Raw genomic sequence first — 22,799 nt, 5'->3', positions numbered from 1 at the left:
CCACTATGTTCAAGCCCCAGAATCAACCCTTAAGGGAGCAATCTCTCTACTTATCCCTACTTCGGGAAAGAAGTGAATTCCATCTTGTGGATTGAGTTCCCAGCTCCCAGATCAGACAAGTCCCCAAAAAGGTAGACATGTTGAGTTGGCAATCTAGCCACTCTCACCCATACTAATCAAAAGACCGCCTTTAAAGGCAGAAGTTTCCAAAACACTCAGGATTGAGGTCGTGTCACCTATGGTCGTTTAGGTGAGATATAAGTCTCTAGTATCAACGACATTATGTACAGAGTCTAATCATTTTGTGGTCTAGGTCTTATACAAACTCTTTGTATAGAACACCCCCGCTCCACGTCTCCACATGAATGGTCAGGATCTACCATATGTAGTAGTTTACAACAGACAATGCATTGAGCATGACACTTAGGCTATTTATAATCGTTATGAATGCCTTGCATGTGTTAGCTTCGCATTGTGGTGGTTGTTTCCGTTTATAAGAGTTATAAAGGAAATTAGACCTAAAATCAATAATTCAGAGTTGCATGCGAACTTAGGGTGAACTCAAGTTCTTTGAAAGGGTTTTTAAAATTGGATTGAGATAGACTTAAGTTCAAGTGGTTCCAAAGAGTTTAGTAACATAGATTAGTCTTTTAAAATCGATTTAATAGGATTAAATTGGTTGGAATAAAAGATTAAATTTATTGTAAACCTATCTATAAGGGACCTTTTGTCTAAGGTGGGTTTTGGCTAGGCTGGGGTTCTTAAGTTGACGAAAACGTAACACCCCTACTTGGGAACCTACCTAGAAAGGTGAATTAGATAGATTTTCAACAAGCATGCGACGTTGTGGTCAAAGACTCCGTTAAAAAGTTTAATGGATGATGATAAAAAAGTTGTTCAACTATCTAAGGTAAAAGTTACTCTTGGGAAAACCTAAAAGTCACTTAGTTAAAATCCTTAGCCGTGTTTTTTCTAAGTAAGCTAAACCCTAGGTTATAAAATACTCAATGGAAGGACGAGGCGTATCAGATATGTCTATGATTCCACTCATTTTTCTCCTTGTATGTTCACACTGTGAGATTCATGCTTGGCCTCCAGATGCCCAGGATGCATCCCCCTTCGGATGGTGTTTGCATGAGTTAATATCAAGGTGAATGGAGAGAGTATTTATAGTAAGTGGGTGAAGGGTGTGTGTCAACATGTCCTATGATCTCTGTCATTGGTTCACATCATGAGATCATTCTGTACGCCCTCGTGTCACCTTCGGATGGGTTTTGTGCAATTGGTCAATATCAAGGTGAACTCCAGAAATGGATAGGGTCGCTTTAGGTTTTGCCCCAATCAGATTTTTTCCTTTGGGATTAGCCTTTTGGGACGGACCTCTAGGGCTTAAAATGGCGGGTCACACTTATGGGAGATTGTTAAGTAAGTTAATGATATCTTGCCAAATTAATGATGGCTTGTCGTTATAGAAACAAGAGTTGTTCTGGTATTAATGACTGGTTGAGAACTTCTCAATTCAGAGGAGGGATAACTGACCTCCCTTCGGTGACTTTTGTCCTAAACCTTTGAAGCGTCATTGCGAAACTAGATGTCACACGGGGTTCATGTTATTTTTGCTAAAACCTTATTGGATGTTGTTTTGTTTTACAACGAGTATTTGCTTAAAACCTAACGTAGGTCAATGTATTTTTCTTTTCAGCAACTCGTTAGTATTTCCGTTTAAAGCTTTTAAAAATGACCGATTACTTACAGTGGAAAGAATCATGTGAAACAAATTTCCTGGAAAACGACCTCCATCTCACTACTCTCAAAAAGAGGAGACACGATAGTAAATATGATTTATTGGTCTTGGAGACATGTCTGGTAGAGAATGATGATTCTGCCTGGATCCTCGATTCAAGTGCTACCAATCATGTCAATTTCTCTTACTAACGATTCAGTTCCTAGCAAACATTGCCACAAAGAGAGATGACTCTTTGAGTCGGTACTGGTGAGGTTGTTTCAACTGTTGCTATAGGCAAGCTGAAGTTATTTGTTGGCAAGAAACATTATTTGTTACTGGATAATGTTTTTGTAGTTCCTCATATTAAGAGAAACTTAATCTCGATTTCTTGTCTCATTGAACAAGGCTACACCGTCTTCTTTTCTAAGAATAAAGTGTATATTTTAAAAAATGGAATGAATATTGGTTATGGTTCAATGGAAAATAACTTATATGTACTAAGGCCGTTAGTCATAAAAGCCTTGTTTAACACTAAAATATTCAGTACGACAACAACAGCTAAAACCAAAGGTTTCTCCAAAGGAAAATGCCCATCTTTGGCATCTTAGGTTAGGTCACATCTACCTCAATAGGATTGAGAAGTTGGTGAAAAGTGGACTTCTAAAGAGTTTAGAAGAAAACTTCTTGCCGGTATGTGAATCATGTCTCGAAGGCAAGATGACCAAACGCCCTTTTACTGGAAAAGGTTACAAAGCCAAGGAAGTCTTGGAGCTTGTACATTCAGACCTTTGTGGTTTGATGAATGTTAGAGCTCGAGGTGGGTATGAATATTTCATCTCTTTCATAGATGATTATTCAAGGTTTGGGTATCTCTTCCTAATGCAACGTAAATCTGAAGCTCTTGACAAGTTCAAGGAGTATAAGGCTGAAGATGAAAACTTGTTAGGTAAGAAGATAAAAACACTACGATCTAATCGTAGTAGAGAGTATATGGACCTCCAATTCTAGAACTATATGATAGAACATGAGATTGTGTCCCAACTCTCAGTCCCTGGTATACCTCAGCAGAATGGTGTATCAAAAAGTAGAAACAGAACCTTGTTGAACATGGTTCGGTCTATGATGAGTTATGCTCATCTTCCAGACTCGTTTTGGGGTTATGCAGTCCAGACTGCATGTTATATTCTGAATAACGTTCCCTTGATAAGTGTTTTTGAAACACATTTTGAGTTATGGAGAGGCCGTAAAGGTAGTTTACGCCACTTCAGGATTTGGGGCTGTCTGGCGCATGTGCTAGCAATTAACCCAAAGAAGTTGGAACCACGTTCGAAGGTTTGCCTCTTTGTGGGCAACCCCAAGGAAACAAGAGGAGGATACTTCTATGATTCGAGTGAGAACAAAGTGTTTGTTTCCACTAATGCCATCTTCTTAGAAGAAGATCACATGAAGGATCATAAGCCACGAAGTAAGCTCGTTTTACGTGAGATCTCAAATGAGACTGAGATTGTTGAAAGTTCAACAAGAGTTGTTGAACAGGTCGACAGATCAACAAGAGTTGTTGAGGTCAGAACGTCTAGTCAACCAGCTCAAGAGTTGAGACTACCTTGACGTAGTAGGAGGGTTATGAACCCACCGAATCGTTACATGGGTTTGACTGAAGCCCAAAACGTCATTACGAATGATAGGGTCAAGGATCCATTGTCTTTTAAGAAAGCAATGGAGGATGTTGACAAAGATGAATGGTTAAGGCCATGAACCAAGAAATAGAGTCTATGTACTTCAATAACGTCTGAGAGCTTGTTGATCCACCTGATGGGGTAAGACCTATTGGGTGTAAGTGGATCTATAAGCGAAAGAGAGGTGTAGATGGAAAGGTGCAAACCTTTAAGGCTAGACTCGTGGCAAAGGGTTATACCCAGGTTGAAGGAGTTGACTATGAGGAAACTTTTTCACCTGTTTTCATGCTGAAGTCTATAAGGATTCTCCTATCCATAGCCACATTTTATGGTTATAAAATATGACAAATGGACGTCAAGACTGCCTTTCTTAATGACTCAACCAGAGAAGTTCATAGTTCCAGATCAAGAGCAAAGAGTTTGCAAGCTTAATAGGTTGATTTATGGGCTGAAACAAGCATCTCGATCTTGGAACATCAGATTTGACACTGCTGTCAAGTCGTTTGATAATGACAAGAACATTGATGAGCCTTGTGTTTACAAGAAGATCATCAACAACTCAGTAGCTTTCCTGGTACTATATGTGGATGATATCCTATTAATTGAGAATGATGTAGGGTATCTGACTGATATTAAGAGTTGGCTAGCTGCCCATATCCAAAATGAAAGATTTGGGTGTGGCACAGTATGATCTTGGGATCTAGATTATTCAAGATCACAAGAACAAACGGTTAGCTCTGTCTCAGGCATCGTACATTGATCAAATGTTGATCAGGTATAGGATACAGGATTCAAATAGGGGTTCGTTACCCTTCCGACATGGAATCATTCTATCTAAGGATCAATGTTCTAAGACACCTCAAGAAGTTGAGAAGATGAGATAGATTCCCTATGCTTCTACTATAGAAATCTTGATGTATGCAATTGTGTACTAGACCGGACATTTGCTATGCAGTAGGGATTATCAGTCCAATCCAGGATTTGATCACTGGACAGCGGTCAAGACGATCCTCAAGTATCTTCGGAGAATGAGGGACTACATGCTTGTGTATGGAGATAAGGATCTAATCCTTACGGGATACACCATTGTTGATCCCTTTATAAAGGCCCTTATGGCTAACGTGTTCGAGGGTCACCTGGAGAGTCTGGGTCTGCGGGACATGCGACATCTTGTCTAGGGAAAATGGGAGATGATACTGGGGTATGCCCTAGTTTATTGTATATTGTACATTTTTATATTGTATTGTACATTAGTCTCCCAAGTCATTAGGACAAGTGGAAGATTGTTGGGATTAGTGTCCTAATTCTCTCGGAGTCTCATTGTTTTGTAAAGATACACATTGTTCAATGAATAAAATAAATGTTATTTAATTCTGGCATTTACTCGTATCCAATAAACAAATCTCCTTAGTTATCTTATGTGAACTTAAGCATGTATATGTGATATACAAGTGCATCATGCCTTTAGTGATAACCTAAATAAGTCTGTAGTATAAAGATTAAGGTGGGATACCTGATCCTGGGGACACTATGGATATAACTCGCTTTGTAGAGGCTTGCAAGTCCCTCTCTGGCCCCCCAACACACTCGTCGAGACGAAATCAACCTCCCGCTTATGTTCGCTTTGAGTAAAGAATCTTATCTGAGGAATGCACAAAAATCCGAATTAGGTCTTATCATCTTTAACTGATTTGACAGGCCTTAGTGTTGTAAACTACTACAGATGGTAGATCTTGACCATTCATGTGGAGACGTGGAGCGGGGGTATCTTATACAAAGAGTTTGTATAAAACCTAGACCACAAGATGATTAAACTCTGTATATAACGCCGTTAATACTAGTGACTTACATCTCACCTAAACGACCATAGGTGACATGACCTCAATCCTGAGTGTTTTGGGAACTCCTGCCTTTGAGGGCGGTCCTTTGAATGGGTGAGAGTGGCTATATTGCCAACTGAACATGCCTACCTTTTTGGGGACTTGTCTGATCTAGGAGTTGGGAACTCAATCCACAAGATGGAATTCACTTCTTTCTCGAAGCAGAGATAAGTGGAGAGATTGCTCCCTTAAGGGCTGATTCCGGGGCTTGAACATAGTGGCCACAACTTCTCTTTAGAAGAGAAGAATCAGTCATAGTAGAACTATGACTTATGTTTATTAGAAGGATCAGTGGTACTTAAGGAGATAGATGTAACTACAGGGGCATAACAGTTATTGGCCCAGCTGTACTTACGAGCGATCTGTGAAGGGTTGTCACATTGCTCATTGGTTAAGATGAACACATAATATATCTGTCGTAAGGAGAGTTCAGCTATTCGGTCTTTAGTAGAGTGTCTGGCAGTTAATGGATGGTGGATCCTGTGACTAAAGTGTTTAGTCAGTTATTCACGTACCGTTGGAGCTTCGAGCTACAGGTCCATGAGGTCCCCTTGGTAGCTCAATGTATTCAGTTGAGGATTAGTTCTTAGTGTTGGTTTGAAATGTTCAAATTGACAATAAGTGTTTTGATTATATATGATATAATCGGTTTGATGTATGAGATACATATAGTGGAGGATTGATGTAAATGAGATTTACATTAAGTACCATGGAATGGAAAAAGAACTATGGTTTATATGTTTCATGAGATGAAATATTAAAACTATAGGTTATAAATATAGTATGATAAGTTGGTTGTCATTTATGTTTATAATAATATTAATTATTGAATAATTAATTCTTTTTATTTTAAATAATAAAACCAGTGGGTGGTTATTGGATCATGGTAACCGTGAGTTTAAAAGGAGAATGGTTTTCCTATTTTTAAAAGAGGTTTTACAAAAGATTGAAAAGGATTTTGAGTTTTCTCTTCGGCGCAAAGAAACTCACGTTAGTCGTCAAGTAAATTCGGATTTACTAAATGATGCCTGGGCGAGCTAAACGATCGTACAAAGTAGAGCTAAACGATCGTGCAGTTATTTACTAAACGATCGCATAGTTTTGTTAGACGATCGCTAGCCCAAGTTAAATGATCATGTAGTGTTTGTAGGCGACAGACCGAGCTAAACAACAGACTAAAAGATCGTATAGCTTTTGCTAGACAATCGCATGGCTTTATCTACACGATTGGGCATCGACCTATACAATAGGTCTCTGTCATCTCCCACTTACCCAGTCGTGTATGCAATTGGTGTTTCCTCTATTCGTCTTCCTCATACCAAGTTCGAATAGAGCCCACCCTCTAGATTCTCACACCGAGAATACCAAGGTAGTCTTGTTGGTGGTGTCAGACTCAACTCGACACCATCGAGGTTTTCTGGAGGCTGTTTATTGTTGCAGAGGAGTTTGTGACCGAGGATTTCCACATGATTACCCATAATCAGCAAGTTGACCCTTCACAGATTGTTTGTAATAACGTCTGGGTCAAATATCTGTTTTACCCCCAAGATTACGTCTTATTCCTCAAGTCTTTATTGATCCTCTAATGAATAAATGGTTTGTGATCCAATCACCAAACTAAACTCTCTCAGCCCAGTGAAAGGGTAGGGCCTCTTGTTCAAGACCTGGATTTAGTATTTAAGAGAACAACCTTTCTTCTATCCCTAAATCGGGTAGACATGAACTCCTCTTGCACCCTATGTCCTCAGCTATCTATCTGATCTTACCCCTGAAATGGGAGTCTTATTGAGCCGACGCTGTTAAGCCAACCTTCAACTATGAAAATCTAAGGGCAATCTCAAATAAACAAGAGTTCATAGTAAGCTCAGGATTAAGATCGAGTTACCTAGGTCATCTAGGTGAAATAGTTAGTCTTAAACAGTAAACAACGTTATAAAGTAAGAGTGACTTATTTCTTGGTCCTGATCTATGCAAACTCATTGCATAGGATGTCCCACTCCTCATGTCATAACATGTACGAATTAGGATCACATCGTATGTAGCACTTTACAACTCTTTGTCACAACTACAGAGTAGACTGCATCTAATGGTGTTATCAGAATAAGGTACCAAACCTCATTCATGTACCATAGATTATTTTGACTATTTTACTTAAACCTGATCCACTCTTATGTCTCCACATAAAGTTCAAGTATTCATACAATAGTCATGGGTCTCAGTTTATTAGATTTAGACTTTCATACAATTTATGAGATCAATAACAAGTATATTGATAATAGAAAATGTTTATCATTTTACAAACTGTGAGTTTTTAGGACATAAAACCCAACAAATATTCTGATGCTCATAGAACCATTGTTGTATCAAACACCTTATATACTTCAGTAGTGTTGTTATTGGCAGTTTCCTCGCTTCTTTCACCATCGAATTGAAACATCGATACTATTGTTCGCCATGTTATCATATCAATTTACATATTGATAACATCATGCCCACCATTCGACACCTGCATCCTCTAAATACCTTCCAAGGCTATCATTTTTGAACTCCAACATTTGGTCCCAATATCTTTTGAAAGTGGATTCTTGATACACTCTTGCTGCACTATTGAACAATTTGCCCACCGCCTCATCCTTGAAGTTTTTATTGATATTCCTCTTTAAGTGGAATGTACAAAGTCCGTGAAATTTTGTTGGAAATACAACATCAACTGCATTGGTGATAGTCTGGTGTCGATTTGAAACAAATACAAGATTAGGGCATTGTCCAACTGTAGCTTTTAAATTCGTCATAAACCACTTCCATGATCGGTTAGTCTCATTGTCAATGATAGCATATGCCAGAGGGTACACCTAGTTATTACCATCCATTGCAACACCAACCAACATTGTGCCTTTGTACTTACCCTTCAAATGAGTGTCATCAACAATGATCACTGGACGACAACTCTTAAACCCTCTTAAGCACGAACCTAATGCCATGAACATATATTTAAAGTATTGAGATTCTTCAAGTTCAATCTAAAAAAACGATCCTCGAATTTTCAATATTTAAAGCTTCACCATAAGCATGCAATAGGGCATAAGATTCCTCGGGGGTACCCGTTGCAAGAGCGAAAGCAGTTTTTCTTGCACACCATGCCTTATCGTAACTTATGTTCACATTATATTCTAGCTGCATATCCTCAATGATATGGCGTGGGGTTTCAGCATGACCAACGCTGAGCTTCTCTTTGATTAACTGGCCAATTACAAATGCATTAGCTTACCTATGGTTATGATTAAGGACTTGAATCGAGCATGTGTGGGCAGCTGTATATTTGTTGATCTTGAAAATGTCACAGCTATCTATTCTAACTGCACGTACTTCTCACTTACATGTCTCGTGGATACATTGTACACTATATAGTTTTTTGTTTAATTTCCTAACCCTCAACTCGAAATTATTCTTTATGGCCAACATTGACAACCTCATTTTGACATCATTCTCGCAAAAGAAAATTTGGCCTTCCTCAATATCCCATTCAGATGAAGATGGTGGTTGCATGATCAGGTCTCTAATTCTTATAGTACTCACAGATGGTCGAACTTCAGGAGGATAACTCTTTTTTACTTCTCCATTCCTCCGATGCACATTAGCAATAAAATGACCAAAGTCATTACGGAGAATTAGGGTTGGAGTAAGACCACCCCTTTCAGTAACCAGAGTCTCATTTTCAATATTCTCATTCACAATATTCTCATTACGACCCCTCTTCTGGCCACGAGTATACAAATCCCATGAATTCATGTTGTCGTCTTCCATCGACACTATGATGGAAAAGTATTTGATACATTATTAATTTCATCCACACGCATTGGTCCGCAGTCTGCCTTTATGTCATTGAGTTCTGCCACTTGATGGATTTTATCAACATTTATGAATATCGGCGGTCTGTTACTATCCAAATCCAAAAGCAAAATTTTAACATCGTGGTTGTTCATAAAAAATACAGGAGGACATTCACAATCCAATTTATATTTCACCCTCGTTATCAAGTTAAACTCTGAAGAATTAATTTCCATAAGGTCAAACAGTCAATCTTTCAATTCACTATACTTTAATGCCATTGGCACTAGGATACCCTTCAAACATCCTCCATTATAACATTGTTCTTTCTCATCCCATGACCCTTCATATCGAATAAACAACTGCTTCTTGTCCATCCTTCAATACACAAACGAGTAAAATTAAAATTTTAGATTTTGTTAAACTCTTGTTGCTTCCTCTCGTTTCTTCCTCTCATTAATTATAGCCATTTTTCTCGTTTATATATCTGACACGATCACTATCACAACTTGTACGATTTAAGACGAAGTAATGCTTCTACAACTCACAAACAAACTGTAAAACTCGAACCCTAATTACTTCAAGTAAGAGTAAGTAATATGATGTCTTCTAATGAGTTAAATGAAGCTATGTCTTAGGAAGGGTAGAAGATGTAAGCAAGAAGAAATGAGCTCTTGGGTAGCTAAGGGTAAAATTATGACAAAACTCAGCTAGGCTAAGGAAGGTCATGCTTGATGATGGATGCATAATAAGTATATGAATGAGACCATGCCGTCTAATGATGGTGCTGAAGACATATTGTGAGTGAAGTTAGCAAAAGGAAATTTGCTAAATCCTAGCCCTTCATCACCAATAGTGGGTCAGGTGGCACAAGGAGGGTTCATGCTGGATTTTGGGCGGTAATATAAGCAAGAAAGTCGAGTTCATTGGGTTGGTTTGGACAAACTACTTAGGCTATTCATGTAATTTCAGTGGCATTCGAAAGCTCTGTGTGTCTATTTTCTGTGGCTGGGCCGTTGAAAGGAAAACTTGCCAGAATAAGGCCGAAGGGGCAAAATAAAGACAAAGGGTTTGTTTCTCGGGTGAATCTAGGCCATCAGTGAAGAATGGAAGCTTCAGAACGAATTACGAAGCGTTTTGAGCTAAAAATTTGAGGAAATATTGTTAACTTAGTTATAAACAACCTTATAGAATGAAATATTTTAAGATGAGGCCTAGAAATTGAGTTATATAATTTTGAAATTTAAACTGGAAATTGTTGAACAAGCAGGCAGCTTCTTGAATTGGGACCAATGATGAAATTTTGAATCTTTAGATTAAACGACGAGAAATTTCGAGCTGAAATTTTAAGGTAATATTGCTAATCAATTCTAAACATGTTCGTAGAAGGAAGTTTCTTCAAAAGAGGGATGGATTTTGAGTTATGAATTTTTGAAATTGTAACAAAGAAGTTGTGAATAAGCAGACAGCTGCTTGGGAAGAACAAGCAAACAACTCATATAGAGAAAGAGGATCTCGTTAATGAAGGAAACCTCACTAATTTTGTGATGAGAATCTTGCTCTAGAAGGGAATCTCGCTAGAAATTGGGCTGAATCTCGCTGGTAAGGTTAGTATCGCTAGGATGACAGTTTGCCAGGAAAAACTTGATCTCGCTGATCTTGCTCATGAGGAGGATCTCGCTAGTAAAGTTGTCTTTGTTGATGAAAATTCCTTTAGTAAATGAACTATTTGAGGTATTTTGCTAAGAATTTTGAGTATTTTAACTAGGAATTATATCCTTTTAGGCCAAGAAGAGCTAGGAGAGGCGTATGACCTGTTAAGAAGCCAACGAATTGTGAGTGACTATGTGATGACTTACTGTTTTAATGATTTAGAAACTATGATTTCTTGAAGATATTTCCCATGCTAAGTGTTTAAATTGATTGCCAAACAATATATTTGTGAAACTATTTCTCATGTTAAGTAAAACATATTTTCCATAGAATTGACATGATTTAGATATGTTTTCTTGTCCAAATACTATCAGTATGTTTAAGTAACTCCATTTTTATGATGAACCAGTATGATGGATGAACTAGTATGATGATTCGAGCACTAAGCCTTAGTGTTCGACTAAATGTTTATGATGGATATTGAAGGACAATGAGAAAGTATCCTTTCAACTAAATGTTTATGACTAGAACTATATGACGAATACTGAAGGACAATGAGAAGGTATCCTTTCAACTAAATGTTTATGACTAGTTATATGACGGATACTGAAGGACAATGAGAAGGCATCCTTTCAACTAAATGTTTATGACTAGTTATATAATGGATACTGAAGGACAATGAGAATGTATCCTAAGAATACTGAAGGACAATGAGAAGGTATCCTAGTCAAATACTTAAGGTATGACGATACTCAGTTATAACCACGTGCACGTAGGTAATACGATGTCGAGGGATTGAGTAAAAGGGTTCTCTCCGACCAAGGTTGACATTGAGCGTTAGATCTAATAGTTCACTCTCAACTAAGGATAAGGGCAGTCATATCTTTTCCTAGGCTAGAAGGATAGTTTGGAATTGCTAATGCTTATGAATGTTTATCAATGCATGATGTTACTAATGTATGAATTTTCCAAGTATGTTTTCCATATCTAACGCATGCTAATAGTTTTTACAAGATAGTTCAAGATGATTTAAGTCAACTTATTTTACAAAGTATGAAGCATACATTAAGGTTAAAGCTAAGGTTGAATGAAGCTTGATGTACCTAAGATTGTCAAAGTACATGCGTTGGTATTCCTGAACATAATGAAAAGGGATACTGAAGGTAGGGAAGGTATCCTAAAGAGTTTTTTATGCTATATTCGAGAACTTGATACCTTAAGTGAGCCGGATACTGAAGGTAAGGAAGGTATTTGAATAAATGTACCTAAGATGTTGACGGTACATAGAAAACTCCATGTGCTGTAGGTAGTTTCGAATGAGAGGCCGAAGTATGGGTCTCTTAGCCGGTAACAGACGTTGGGAGCTAGAGCGATGTACGCTCGTTCTCAACTAAGGAATAATGATGTTTAATGGTGGTTTAAAGGTTTTATGTACACATTTGCTTGGTATACTTTAGTGTCAATATTATGGTTTCAAGCTTCCGGTTTTGAGCATGAGATTTATATTTTTATTAAGTCACTCATTGGGCTTCTAGCTCACGTTTTCAAATGTTTTCTTTCAAGTAGCGGTCAGTTCCCAAAAGACTATTCTACTGCTGCTCTGCCACTCAAAGAAACAGGTTGAAGGAAGCGTAATTAAAAGCCTATGTTAGTTAGTAAACACGTGTCTATCTAGTGACTAGTATACTAGATAAGGCCCACTAAGTTGTAATATTCATGTATGAACAATGTTGTGAAACCCTGTAATGTAAATCTGTTAAGTTTCGAGTTAATATGTTGGTATATTGATGATATGTATGTATTCAAGGTTTGAGTAAAAGTTAATAGGATAGTTAGGCGGTAAGTGCCAGCAAAAGGGTTGGTAACTGCTACAGTCACCATTCTACCCAGGTTTAGAGGGTAATCTGGGGTGGGATGTGACACAAACTGTCCCTATCACGACTTGTACGATTTAAGTAAATGAGAAACAACACAGTGCATGTTTATACTTACTTGATGTGTGAAATTGCTTGTATGTGTTGATTCAATAACAATTAGACTGTTACAAATTCGTTTTTCTGGGAAACTTTACAACTAAATGTTATGGTTTTTTTTAGAGAGAATGTGTTATTAGTATGAATGATACTCGATTTAACAAAATGTTTTGTTATCTTAGTGGGACATAGCGTGCACAACACTTTTCATTAAATTGATTTGAAATATTTGTAGGGTTTTCAAAGTATTTCGAAATTCATATGACTATTAATTACATGAAAATTGGTGGGAAATTGATAAAGAATGAGATGCAGAAACGAGAGGAAAGAAGATGAAGCGAAAAGAATGAGGGAGTCGGACTGAAAATTGAGATTTAAAATGTTCAATTTCTGTCCGAAGATGAACGAGAGGAAGACACGAGAAGAAAAAGTAAAAAACAATAGGAATACGCGAGAATCCAACGGTTTCTTCCAATGGGCATTCTAACGAGAGGAATGAACGAGAGAAATGAGTCCGAAACAAGATGAACGAGTGAGAATATGCGATGTGTGCGCAACTTCAAGCATTTTGGAGACTAAACGAATATTTCACATGTGACTGACGTCATCAAAAGATCAAAATTTGATATTTATGAAAGATGAGTCAAATTTCGAATTAGCCTTAAAATTGGACACATCCGTACAAAATTCTCTGTCAGATTTAGAGATGTCCACGGGGCGGGGTGGGGTCGGGGATGCCATTCCCCACTTCCCCCCATCCCCGCTCCCCATTTCATTTCCCATCCCCGTGAAATTCCCCACGGGAATCGGGGCGGAGATTTCCCGCGGAATTCGCGGGATCGGGTCCCTGTTACTTTTTTTTTTTTTTTTTTTTTTGTAAAAACAATCTAATTTAGATTGAGTAAATTTTAAATAAATAATTAACTTTATTTACCAAATTGTTTATTATGGTTAGTTTATTATTGACAATTTGAATTTAATAGATAAATTAGCTTCAAATTTTGGCCTACAAAAGTTAATTATTTTTTAGTAGAAAGAAATAAATATAAATTAAATCATTTGTATCTAAATTTAAACATTCAATTAAATATATTCATTATGCTTCCCAATAAATAATCAATTTTTAAATAACTATACTAAATAAATATATAAAAGCTAATCGGGGTGGGGACGGGGAACAGGGCAGACCCGTCCCCATTTAGCTCACAGAAATATTTTTTCCCCCACTCCCTCCCCATTCTCTGGCTAATCGGGAAATCTAGGAAAATTAAACATCTCTAGTCAGATTCAAAAGCTTAGAGACGGCGTATAAGTTGTGACGTCTCAAAGGAGAAAAAAAGGTATGAAACGACGTTGTTTGCTTTTCAGTGTAATTTTTTCTTTGAAAAATAATTGTTAATATGAAACGACATCGTTTGCTTGAACTACCCAAATTTTAGGGTTTCAGTGTTGGCTTAACCGGCAACTTGGAAGAGGACATCATCTAACTGAACTTAACACATTTCTGCTTCATCCGGTACAGGAAAAAATGGCAGCTACTCACAACTTATCTTCAGCTGCACTTTCATCGTCTTCATCCGCTTTCTTTTCCCATTCCACTTTCAATGCCAAGTACTTCTTCTTTCATTTCTCTTTCCTTTCTGTTTTCAATCAATCCTGGAACTTCTGTATGCGCCGTGTTTCTTTGCTTAGATTATCATACAAAACTAACTTCTTTCTACTACAGGAATCCGACGGTATCGTTGCCGTTGCCGGGAAAAAGCGCTGGCGTTTGCAAGTGTGTTGCAACGTCTCAAGATTTCAAGACTGGTATTGTAGAAATGGCAGCTTGTTATTGAATTTATAAGATACATGAAAAAACTTCAATTTCGAACTGTTAATACATTGTCAGTTGATGAAAGAAATGATGTCTTCGATAATTGAAGCAATGACGAGAAATTACCTGCTTCTACTTCATCTTCTTATTGGCGTTCTTTTGTTTTTTGTTTTTTGTTTTTTTTTTTTTCTGTTCTTAAGCCTACAAAACAGCGGTCTCTCGAAATGCGAACATGGCCAAACTTCAAGCTGGATATCTTTTCCCTGAGGTGCGTGGTGCATTTTTCTCAAGGTTCTAGAACTTGCTGTTGATGAATTCATATGCTCCAGTTTTTTGGTTTTCTTTTTATTTTGTAATATCGATGTCATTGCTATGTATTAGTTTTTGTGATAGTAGTTTATATGTGTATATCTAATAATATAGATTGCAAGGAGAAGGAATGCGCATTTGCTCAAGTATCCTGATGCGAAAGTAATTAGCCTTGGAATTGGTGACACTACTGAGCCTATTCCTGAGGTTATTACGTCGGCCATGGCAAAGGTACGGATAAATCTCTGCGTCTGGTTATCGTAACTCTCAAATCAGAACAGGTGTAAGAATAATGAGCCATCTCTGTCAAAAAACAGTAATTTTGGTCCAGGGATACCAGTTGAAGTTGAATTTCGTCAAATTTTATGAGAAGGAAGGTTGGTCGGGTCTTTAAAATATTTAACTTAACATCATAATGAAAATATGAACCTTGCTAATGGTAATTGGTCTTGACTTTCGTATGGTCTGATCATTTGTAATTAGGATAGACTCGTCTCTTCTATTATCAGCTTACTAGGGTAGTAATACTGCACTGCCCCTCCTTCCCATTGGAATAAGTCCTTTCCTCTTACACATTTGCATGTAAATTGGTCTCGTTCTATTGAACTTACCGCAACTTTCAAGATTTTATTTTATTTTATTTATTTATTTTTTAAGTTCATTTTCTTTGAGTTAATAGTATTCTGTGGTGTCCAATTTACACATACTTCTTTCTTCCAACTATCTGCACTAACTGGTGGGTTTTTTCTGGAACTGCTTTCATGCCAGAAGATAAGAACCTCCTGTCGATCATACACCTTATATCATTAGGCTTTTCCCCCTTCCTTTTTTTAATCCATCTATGACTCTCCTGTTTCCTTCTTTGGCAGAGATCACATGCATTGTCCACACTGGAGGGTTACAGTGGCTATGGGGCTGAGCAGGGGGAAAAGGTATGCAATTCAGTTACCGAATAACCATTACTCCTGCTGGCTTTTTTTAACTGAAATTGTGCGTTTGACATCTTACCCTGAAGTTTCTAATATTTGGGTAGGTTGTACTTTTTCATGTTGCTCTAATTAATGTTTCCACTTAGAAAAAAAATAAGGTTAGCATGATCAAATAGGAAAGACAGATTGATGTTGTGAAAGGCACCCTCAGTATTTTTCCTGGACCTGCAACAATTTAAATACTTCGTTTCGGCTGAAGTCCAGCAATGATATTCCGGAATCTTGATCACATGCCTCTTTCATCAGGCATCTGCCTTTGTCAATGATTTCTGTCAGAAACTTTTGCCACCTTAATGCTTGTGTAGTTTCAAATTAAATTCTGTCAATAACTGATTACATTGCCTGAAGTATAGTAGCTGCATTATTGTGTTAACAAATGTTCTCCATCATTTTTGCATTGACTTGATGATTTGGCTTCTTTTGGGTCATATGTTTCCACGATTGAAAGTTCTAATTTAGATGTTGATTTGTATAGCCAGTGAGAACTTTAATCGGCAAAACATTTTATGGCGACCTTGGCATAGAAGAAGATGATATCTTCGTCTCTGATGGTGCAAAATGTGACATAACACGCCTTCAGGTATGGTTTGTTTTAGTTTGGAACATCTTTCATCCGCATAACCTTTCTATTTTCAACAATTTTTAATTTTTAATTTATTATTTATTATTTTTAAAAATTTTAATGTTGATAAACAATTACTAAACTTAGTTAAAATATATAAGATAGCTTGGGTAATCATTTCTGTCATCTTGTTACTATTTAACTTCTCTTCCCACTTTTGGCAGCTTGTTTTTGGATCCAACGTGTCAATGGCAGTGCAAGACCCATCATACCCGGTGATTTGCTCTTCTCATTAATGAAAATTTTTTATGATCAACTGGTACACTTGTAATATTTTGCCAAACCACCTTTCTATCACTATGAAACATTTACTTAAATGATCATTTGAAAAATTTCAAGCTCTTCTTTTGTCAATCATTATGTTTGTCTCATTTTTACTGTTATACAAGCTGCAACTGCATTTGCATTTGCTGATAACTTTGCTTGTAGGTTTACTCACTTTAGCTCACAGGATATGTTCACTTTAGCCCAAATCATAAATAGTAATATAATTTGTTTTTTAAACTTAGCAAAGATGTTTTGATATCGGTACCGTTTGTTACTCCATTCTCTCACATATTGTTTTATGTTTTCTTGGTTGTTATGTTGTAACTTCCAAAGGTATGTATTGTTTAGGTTGTAGAACTTCATACCAACCTCTGCTGACTCAATTTCTAATCAAGAATTTGTTGAACTGTAGGCTTATGTGGACTCGAGCGTCATCTTGGGGCAGACTGGACTGTACCAGAAGGATGTTGAAAAATATGGCAATATTGAATACATGAGGTGTACACCAGAAAATGGATTTTTTCCTGATCTATCTAAGGTTCCCCGGACAGATATCATATTTTTCTGTTCACCAAACAATCCTACCGGCTCTTCTGCAACTAGGGAACAGCTGACCCAATTGGTGCAGTTTGCTAAAAAGAATGGATCAATTATAGTCTATGATTCTGCATATGCAATGTATATATCGGACGATAATCCAAAATCTATCTTTGAAATTCCTGGAGCGAAGGAGGTAAATTTCGTTAGACTACTTTTTTAATGTCTGCACTTGGTATCAGATTTACGTGATAGGTAATTTCATTCTGATTGCCAACTCCACAATATAGTTGGGTTGAAGTTTTGAATCTCTCGCAGTTCAAATACGTATCTCTGGTTATCCTACCATTATGTATAGATCCACTATATTGTTTGGGTTTTTTTAGAATTTTTTTTATAAGAAACAATTTCATTGATGAATGAAATATCTAAAGAATACAAAGGGATAAACCCATAAGGGATAATACTTGAATACAAACAAATGCAGAACCCAAAAAAGCAAGATATTATCAGGGATGTACAAGGAAAGGATAATTAAAAGATACAAGCCAATCCAAAAAAGATGAGATTCAATCGATGCAGTCTGGACCAAAAAACAAAAGCAGCAGAACAATCTTGGGGAAGGTGTGCATCAAAATGATTATGACCAATACTCCACGAAGCCCACTTGAGAGGAAAGAGTTCCATCAATAACAGAGCACACATTCCAAAACTCTGGTGTCATACTGATAAAGACCCCTCTCTAAGCAATAATTGTGTTTTTTTGTCATATGAAATAGAGCTTTCTTGATTCCATAATTCTCTCAAGCCTCTTTTCTTCTTTTCTGTTAACCGATTCGGATGCTCCTTTGTTGGGATTGCTATTATACAAAGACCAAGATCTCTAAGCCAAGGGGCCAGAGCAATCAAATGTGGAGTTGGGTTAAAAGGACCAACAGTTGAAGGATGGACAAAATCGTACCAATTTTCCCCCACGTGATCATAGATGGAAGAGGGATGTGGAGAATTAGATGGAGTAGGAATGGGGCTAGACAGATAGGCATCAGTGTCGGCATCCGGTTAGCAATGATGGTGATGGAGTGCTTGATGCCAGAGTGAAGATAGTATGTTTATTGGGAAAGGGGTGAATGTTGATGGTGGTACTTCAAGATGGATCAGGATTGGGAAGGGAAAAGGAAGGTTTTTCAGAGGGTGGAGAAGAAAGCAAGGGGCTGTTGATGAAGGGTGAAAAGTCTTGTTGATGGGCAAAGAAGTAGATGGAAGGGGAAGGGTTGTTGGTTTGACAGAGGGTGATGGAAAGTTATGGAAAACGGATGGAGAAGGTTGCTTTAGGGAGGCACATTGTTGTTCAGATGGGACAATTGATGTGGAGGGATGGGTTAAATAAAGGCTGATACTTTTCAGCAGCAATAGATGGTAAGTTTTATTGGTAGAGGGTTTGGTAATGTCAGTTGTAGCTGACGTGTAAAGGGGGATAAGGTCAAAACTGATGGAGGAGAATCGGCTGATAAAGGTACTGCAGAAGGAAGGTATGGGTTCTCGATGGTACTGTTGTTCAGTAGTGTCCTAGGTGAGATAATGTGGGTTTGTCCTTTATGTAGGGGGAGGGGGAGAGTGGACATCCACGCACGGTTCACGCGCAAGCCATGGAATCACACCATGCTTCTCAGCAATGTACCCTATGTGAGGAAAAGCTTTCGGAAAAGGGGTTAATGGGGATGAAGAAGGAAGGAGGATAGTGGCTGGTAAAAACCCAAGTTGATTTTTCTCCACTTTCAAAATAAACTTCCATCATGTCCATACAGGATAAAGTCTCCTTTGCTACTTCCAAAAAACCCCCCACAAAGATCACCAATATATTTGAAGGAATCAAAAGACCATCTATCAAGCAGGCGATTTCTAACATCCATCCTTCATATGATGGCATCATCTGATTTTTGTACTATGCCTCAATGCTCCATTGTTTGAATTTCACCATAAAAGAACCAACCTTATACCAGTAATGGATATTGCTTAAAATCAAGGTTTGTTCCTTACTTTCAACTGCTAAGATGGCCTTGTTGGGTTGTAATGGGCTGATGGAGCCAAAGTTGAACACTTCCCTTTGTAGAGCCCTTGAAATTTCGAACCAATTGTTGTGGAAGTTCTAGCGGATGATGATGATGGCTGTATGAAAGTAGAAAGCTGCAAGTTCACTAGACTGGGGAGGAAATGAAGAGGGTAGTGTGCTCTGTTTTTTTTTTGTGGGGGGGGGGGGGGGGGGGGGGGGGGAGCGGGGGGGGGGGGGCTGGGGGGGGGGGGGGGGGGGGGGGGGGGGGGGGGGGGGGGGGGGGCGCTTTTTGCTGTTCACAAGGCTTCTTGAGATTATGGAGGGCATCGTTGTAAGATAAAGATGTAGATATATTGTTGGTCTGCTGCATGATGGGTTATGTGTTTGGTACCTTAAGAAGAGAGGCAACTTTGTTGTTGCCATCATTAACCCTCCATTAACTCCAAGCATGGTGATCTCAACAAAATGACCCTTCTGGTCGGAGATTTTTTCCACCCAAAGATCATATTCAATCGTTCGAGACTTGTTGAAGAATTTTTGGTTTAAAGGAGCTTCTATCAAAGAAGAGAGAGTAGTGTGTAACCAAGAGAGGGATTCTTTCTTAACTGAGAGTGTAAAAGACTTGTCCCTAGAAGCTTCGGTGATTCTAACTCCATGTGAGATTTCAATAGAAAGTGTTTTCCTATCAATGGTTGAAGGATGGTGAGGGGGGATGATGATGTAGTACCATCTCCCCAATATTCCTCTTAGATTGCTGGAGAATTACCAGAGATAGGCAGGGGGATGGGCTAGGAGAGAGAAAAGAGGAGAGAAGACATTTTTTGTCATTCCTTTATCTGACACATCAAATTAAAGCACAAAGATAAAACTTACCTAAATCCCCTCTATATTGTTTGGATTCTGATATTTATATCTTGTGATGATCTGGTTTCATCATGAGATTCCACATTTCAATTATATCATTCAGAAAGCGTACATACCTCATTTTTTAATGCAAGAAAAATCAACAGCAGCAATTCTCTTCCTTAAAATAAAATTGCTTTACTATTCTTGAAAATCAAAATGCTATTGTATCCAACCATCCACGAATATTCTTAGCATATCTGCAGGCTGGAGCAAAATCACAATGCTTCATGAGAACATAGACGGACAAGCTCATTAGCTGAATTTAGGAATAACAGGCAGAAGACTTTTTATCAAGACACTTCTGTTTGAATCTCTCTCCAAATGGAATCATACGTTCGAAGGATTAGTAGAGAATGGAGATGATAGAGTAGGAAATCAATTTATGACCTTAGAAAGGCTTGAAATTATGTAGCAAGAAGAAATTTGGCTTCTAGTTTACGTTAGGTGATAGGATAGATATTTGGATGTTTAATTTGCCTAGCCTTCCATTATTTATTTGCTTTCGCTTTAGTTGGGGAATAACAGCCAATTTATGTGATGCTGCATGGCCTATTTTCCATTTTGCAGGTTGCAATTGAGACATCATCATTTAGCAAATATGCTGGATTTACTGGAGTTCGTCTTGGTTGGACAGTTGTTCCAAAGGAGCTCCTGTTTTCTGATGGATTTCCCGTTGCTAAAGATTTCAACCGCATTGTTTGTACTTGCTTCAACGGTGCATCCAACATTGCCCAAGCTGGGGGCTTGGCTTGTCTTTCACCAGACGGGCTTGAGGTTTCTTCTTCAATTTGTTTAATAGAAATATAAAACATGCACAATTATTTTAATCCCTTGAAATGACCGAGAAAAAATTGGAGCACTTTATCTATTTAATCGGACATAAACCACACTTTCATTTAGAGAAAGGAAAGATATACAAAGACAAAAAAACCAAGCCCGGACAGGAAAAAAAGGTCTGATTCTAACTACAATAACGTCCACTCGAATCAAAAGGAACAAGACCAAGATCATAAATTCATAATTATGAAAATGCCCAGTAATTGACACACTTGTAAGGAGGCATTAAATCTAGTCACCTCCCGAACATCTTCGACCGGATCTCTTGACCTCTTTAAGAATTCTATTATTTCTCTCATCTCAAAGACTCCACAGAATTGCAAAGAAACTAGCTTACCACAAAATTTTGCCTTTCTTCCTAAAAGGAGAATTCAAAAGGCACCTCCTCCACTGTGTCTCACCGGCTCCATGCCAAGCCCAACAAACACCAAACGTTCTTATCCAGCGACTCTAATTTGGAGCACTTTATGGAACACTCTACAATTCGTATATGATATCTGCTCAACAAATTACCGATGATCATGAAATTTATCGATTTCTGCTTGCAGGCTATGCGTGGGGTTATTGGGTTTTACAAAGAAAATACTAGTATCATAATGGACACATTTAACTCGCTTGGATTTAACGTGTATGGAGGGAAGAATGCTCCGTATGTGTGGGTTCATTTCCCTGGCCGGAGTTCGTGGGATGTATTTGCTGAGATACTGGAGAAAACACATGTCGTGACAACACCTGGAAGTGGTTTCGGACCTGGTGGTGAAGGATTCATCAGGGTAAGTGCTTTTGGTCACAGGGAGAACGTTTTGGAAGCCTGCAAAAGATTCAAGCAGCTATACAAGTGAAAGAGGGGAAAAAAGTGATGCAGGTGGATGAGAGATTTAAGTCAAAGGTACCATCCTTCTACTATTTATTAAACTCTTGTAATTGTGCATCCAAGTTGTAATACATGTTTTTGACATCTGTCTTTGGCATTTCATTTTCATTTGAAATGTACAAAGCAATTGCAGTCTTAGTTGGAGGAGATTCTTTGCATTGAGGTCTGTATGGAGTACTGGGGTATCTTTCTCTTTCAATGAATAAAGTTATATTTCAATCACATTATTAGTTAAATTTTTTTTGAATGAATTACTTGAAAACACATGCCTCCTTTGTCAAGAACTTAGAGAAAAACTTTCCAGAGTTTATTAAGGATGATGAAGTATCGATGTTTAGAATACGTACCATCACTTATTAGTTTAAGTTTTTTAATTGAATGATAAGTTAACATTTGAGACTTTATTAAACTAAAATAGATATTGAGATGAATTGAACCAACAAATGTCTAAAATATGGTCGAGAAACCTTGGTAATCTTTTACAATCTCGCTTTCTCTCTCTCTTGGCCCCTCATTTCTCTTTCCTTGTATTGTTTTTTCTCTCTACCTCTCCGACATAATTTTATAATTTTATTGATGTTTTTTTAGAATTTAATGCAATATCATGGAGTTGTGTATGAATTTGGTATTTTTATACGATTTCAATATTTTGCAATTAATATTTTTCTTCCTATCATCTGTTATTAATCATATAAATATTACCTATATTTATCAAAATACTTAATTAGAAAAGGCTGGTTTTAGATAAAGGAAAAAGAACCCATTTATTTATAAATATAGGAAAATGGCGTGATAGACATAAAGTGTTTGATGGATGCCTATCACAATTTAATCATCCACTAATGTTCATCTTGAT

The 22,799-nt window shown here is 37.6% G+C and overlaps 1 protein-coding gene across 2 annotated transcripts; it reads left to right on the top strand.

The window, feature by feature from the left end:
* The first annotated feature begins 14,186 nt into the window (after positions 1-14,186).
* Positions 14,187-22,205, top strand: LOC120091146 (LL-diaminopimelate aminotransferase, chloroplastic). Of its 2 annotated transcripts, XM_039049018.1 has the most exons (11): positions 14,187-14,347; positions 14,463-14,545; positions 14,753-14,820; positions 14,976-15,092; positions 15,731-15,793; positions 16,326-16,430; positions 16,637-16,687; positions 17,152-17,472; positions 20,800-21,006; positions 21,618-21,958; positions 22,068-22,205. In XM_039049018.1, exons 1-10 carry the CDS (start codon positions 14,265-14,267, stop codon positions 21,909-21,911), a joined length of 1,392 nt encoding a protein of 463 aa, XP_038904946.1. In that variant the 5' UTR covers positions 14,187-14,264; the 3' UTR covers positions 21,912-21,958; positions 22,068-22,205. The 2 variants fall into 2 exon arrangements, with proteins under 2 accessions (XP_038904946.1, XP_038904945.1); XM_039049017.1 differs by having other exon boundaries at positions 21,618-22,179.
* The last annotated feature ends 594 nt before the right edge of the window (positions 22,206-22,799 follow it).

This window comes from Benincasa hispida, chromosome 11 (assembly GCF_009727055.1).
Source record: "Benincasa hispida cultivar B227 chromosome 11, ASM972705v1, whole genome shotgun sequence".
Lineage (NCBI taxonomy): Eukaryota > Viridiplantae > Streptophyta > Magnoliopsida > Cucurbitales > Cucurbitaceae > Benincasa > Benincasa hispida.
This window is presented reverse-complemented; position numbering and strand designations above follow the sequence as displayed.

Coding starts and splice junctions, on each gene's coding strand:
- LOC120091146 (XM_039049018.1), top strand. CDS start 14,265: ATGGCAGCTACTCACAACTTATCTTCAGCTGCACTTTCATCGTCTTCA. Junction 16,431..16,636: donor GTGACATAACACGCCTTCAG/GTATGGTTTGTT, acceptor CACTTTTGGCAG/CTTGTTTTTGGATCCAACGT. Junction 17,473..20,799: donor AAATTCCTGGAGCGAAGGAG/GTAAATTTCGTT, acceptor TCCATTTTGCAG/GTTGCAATTGAGACATCATC.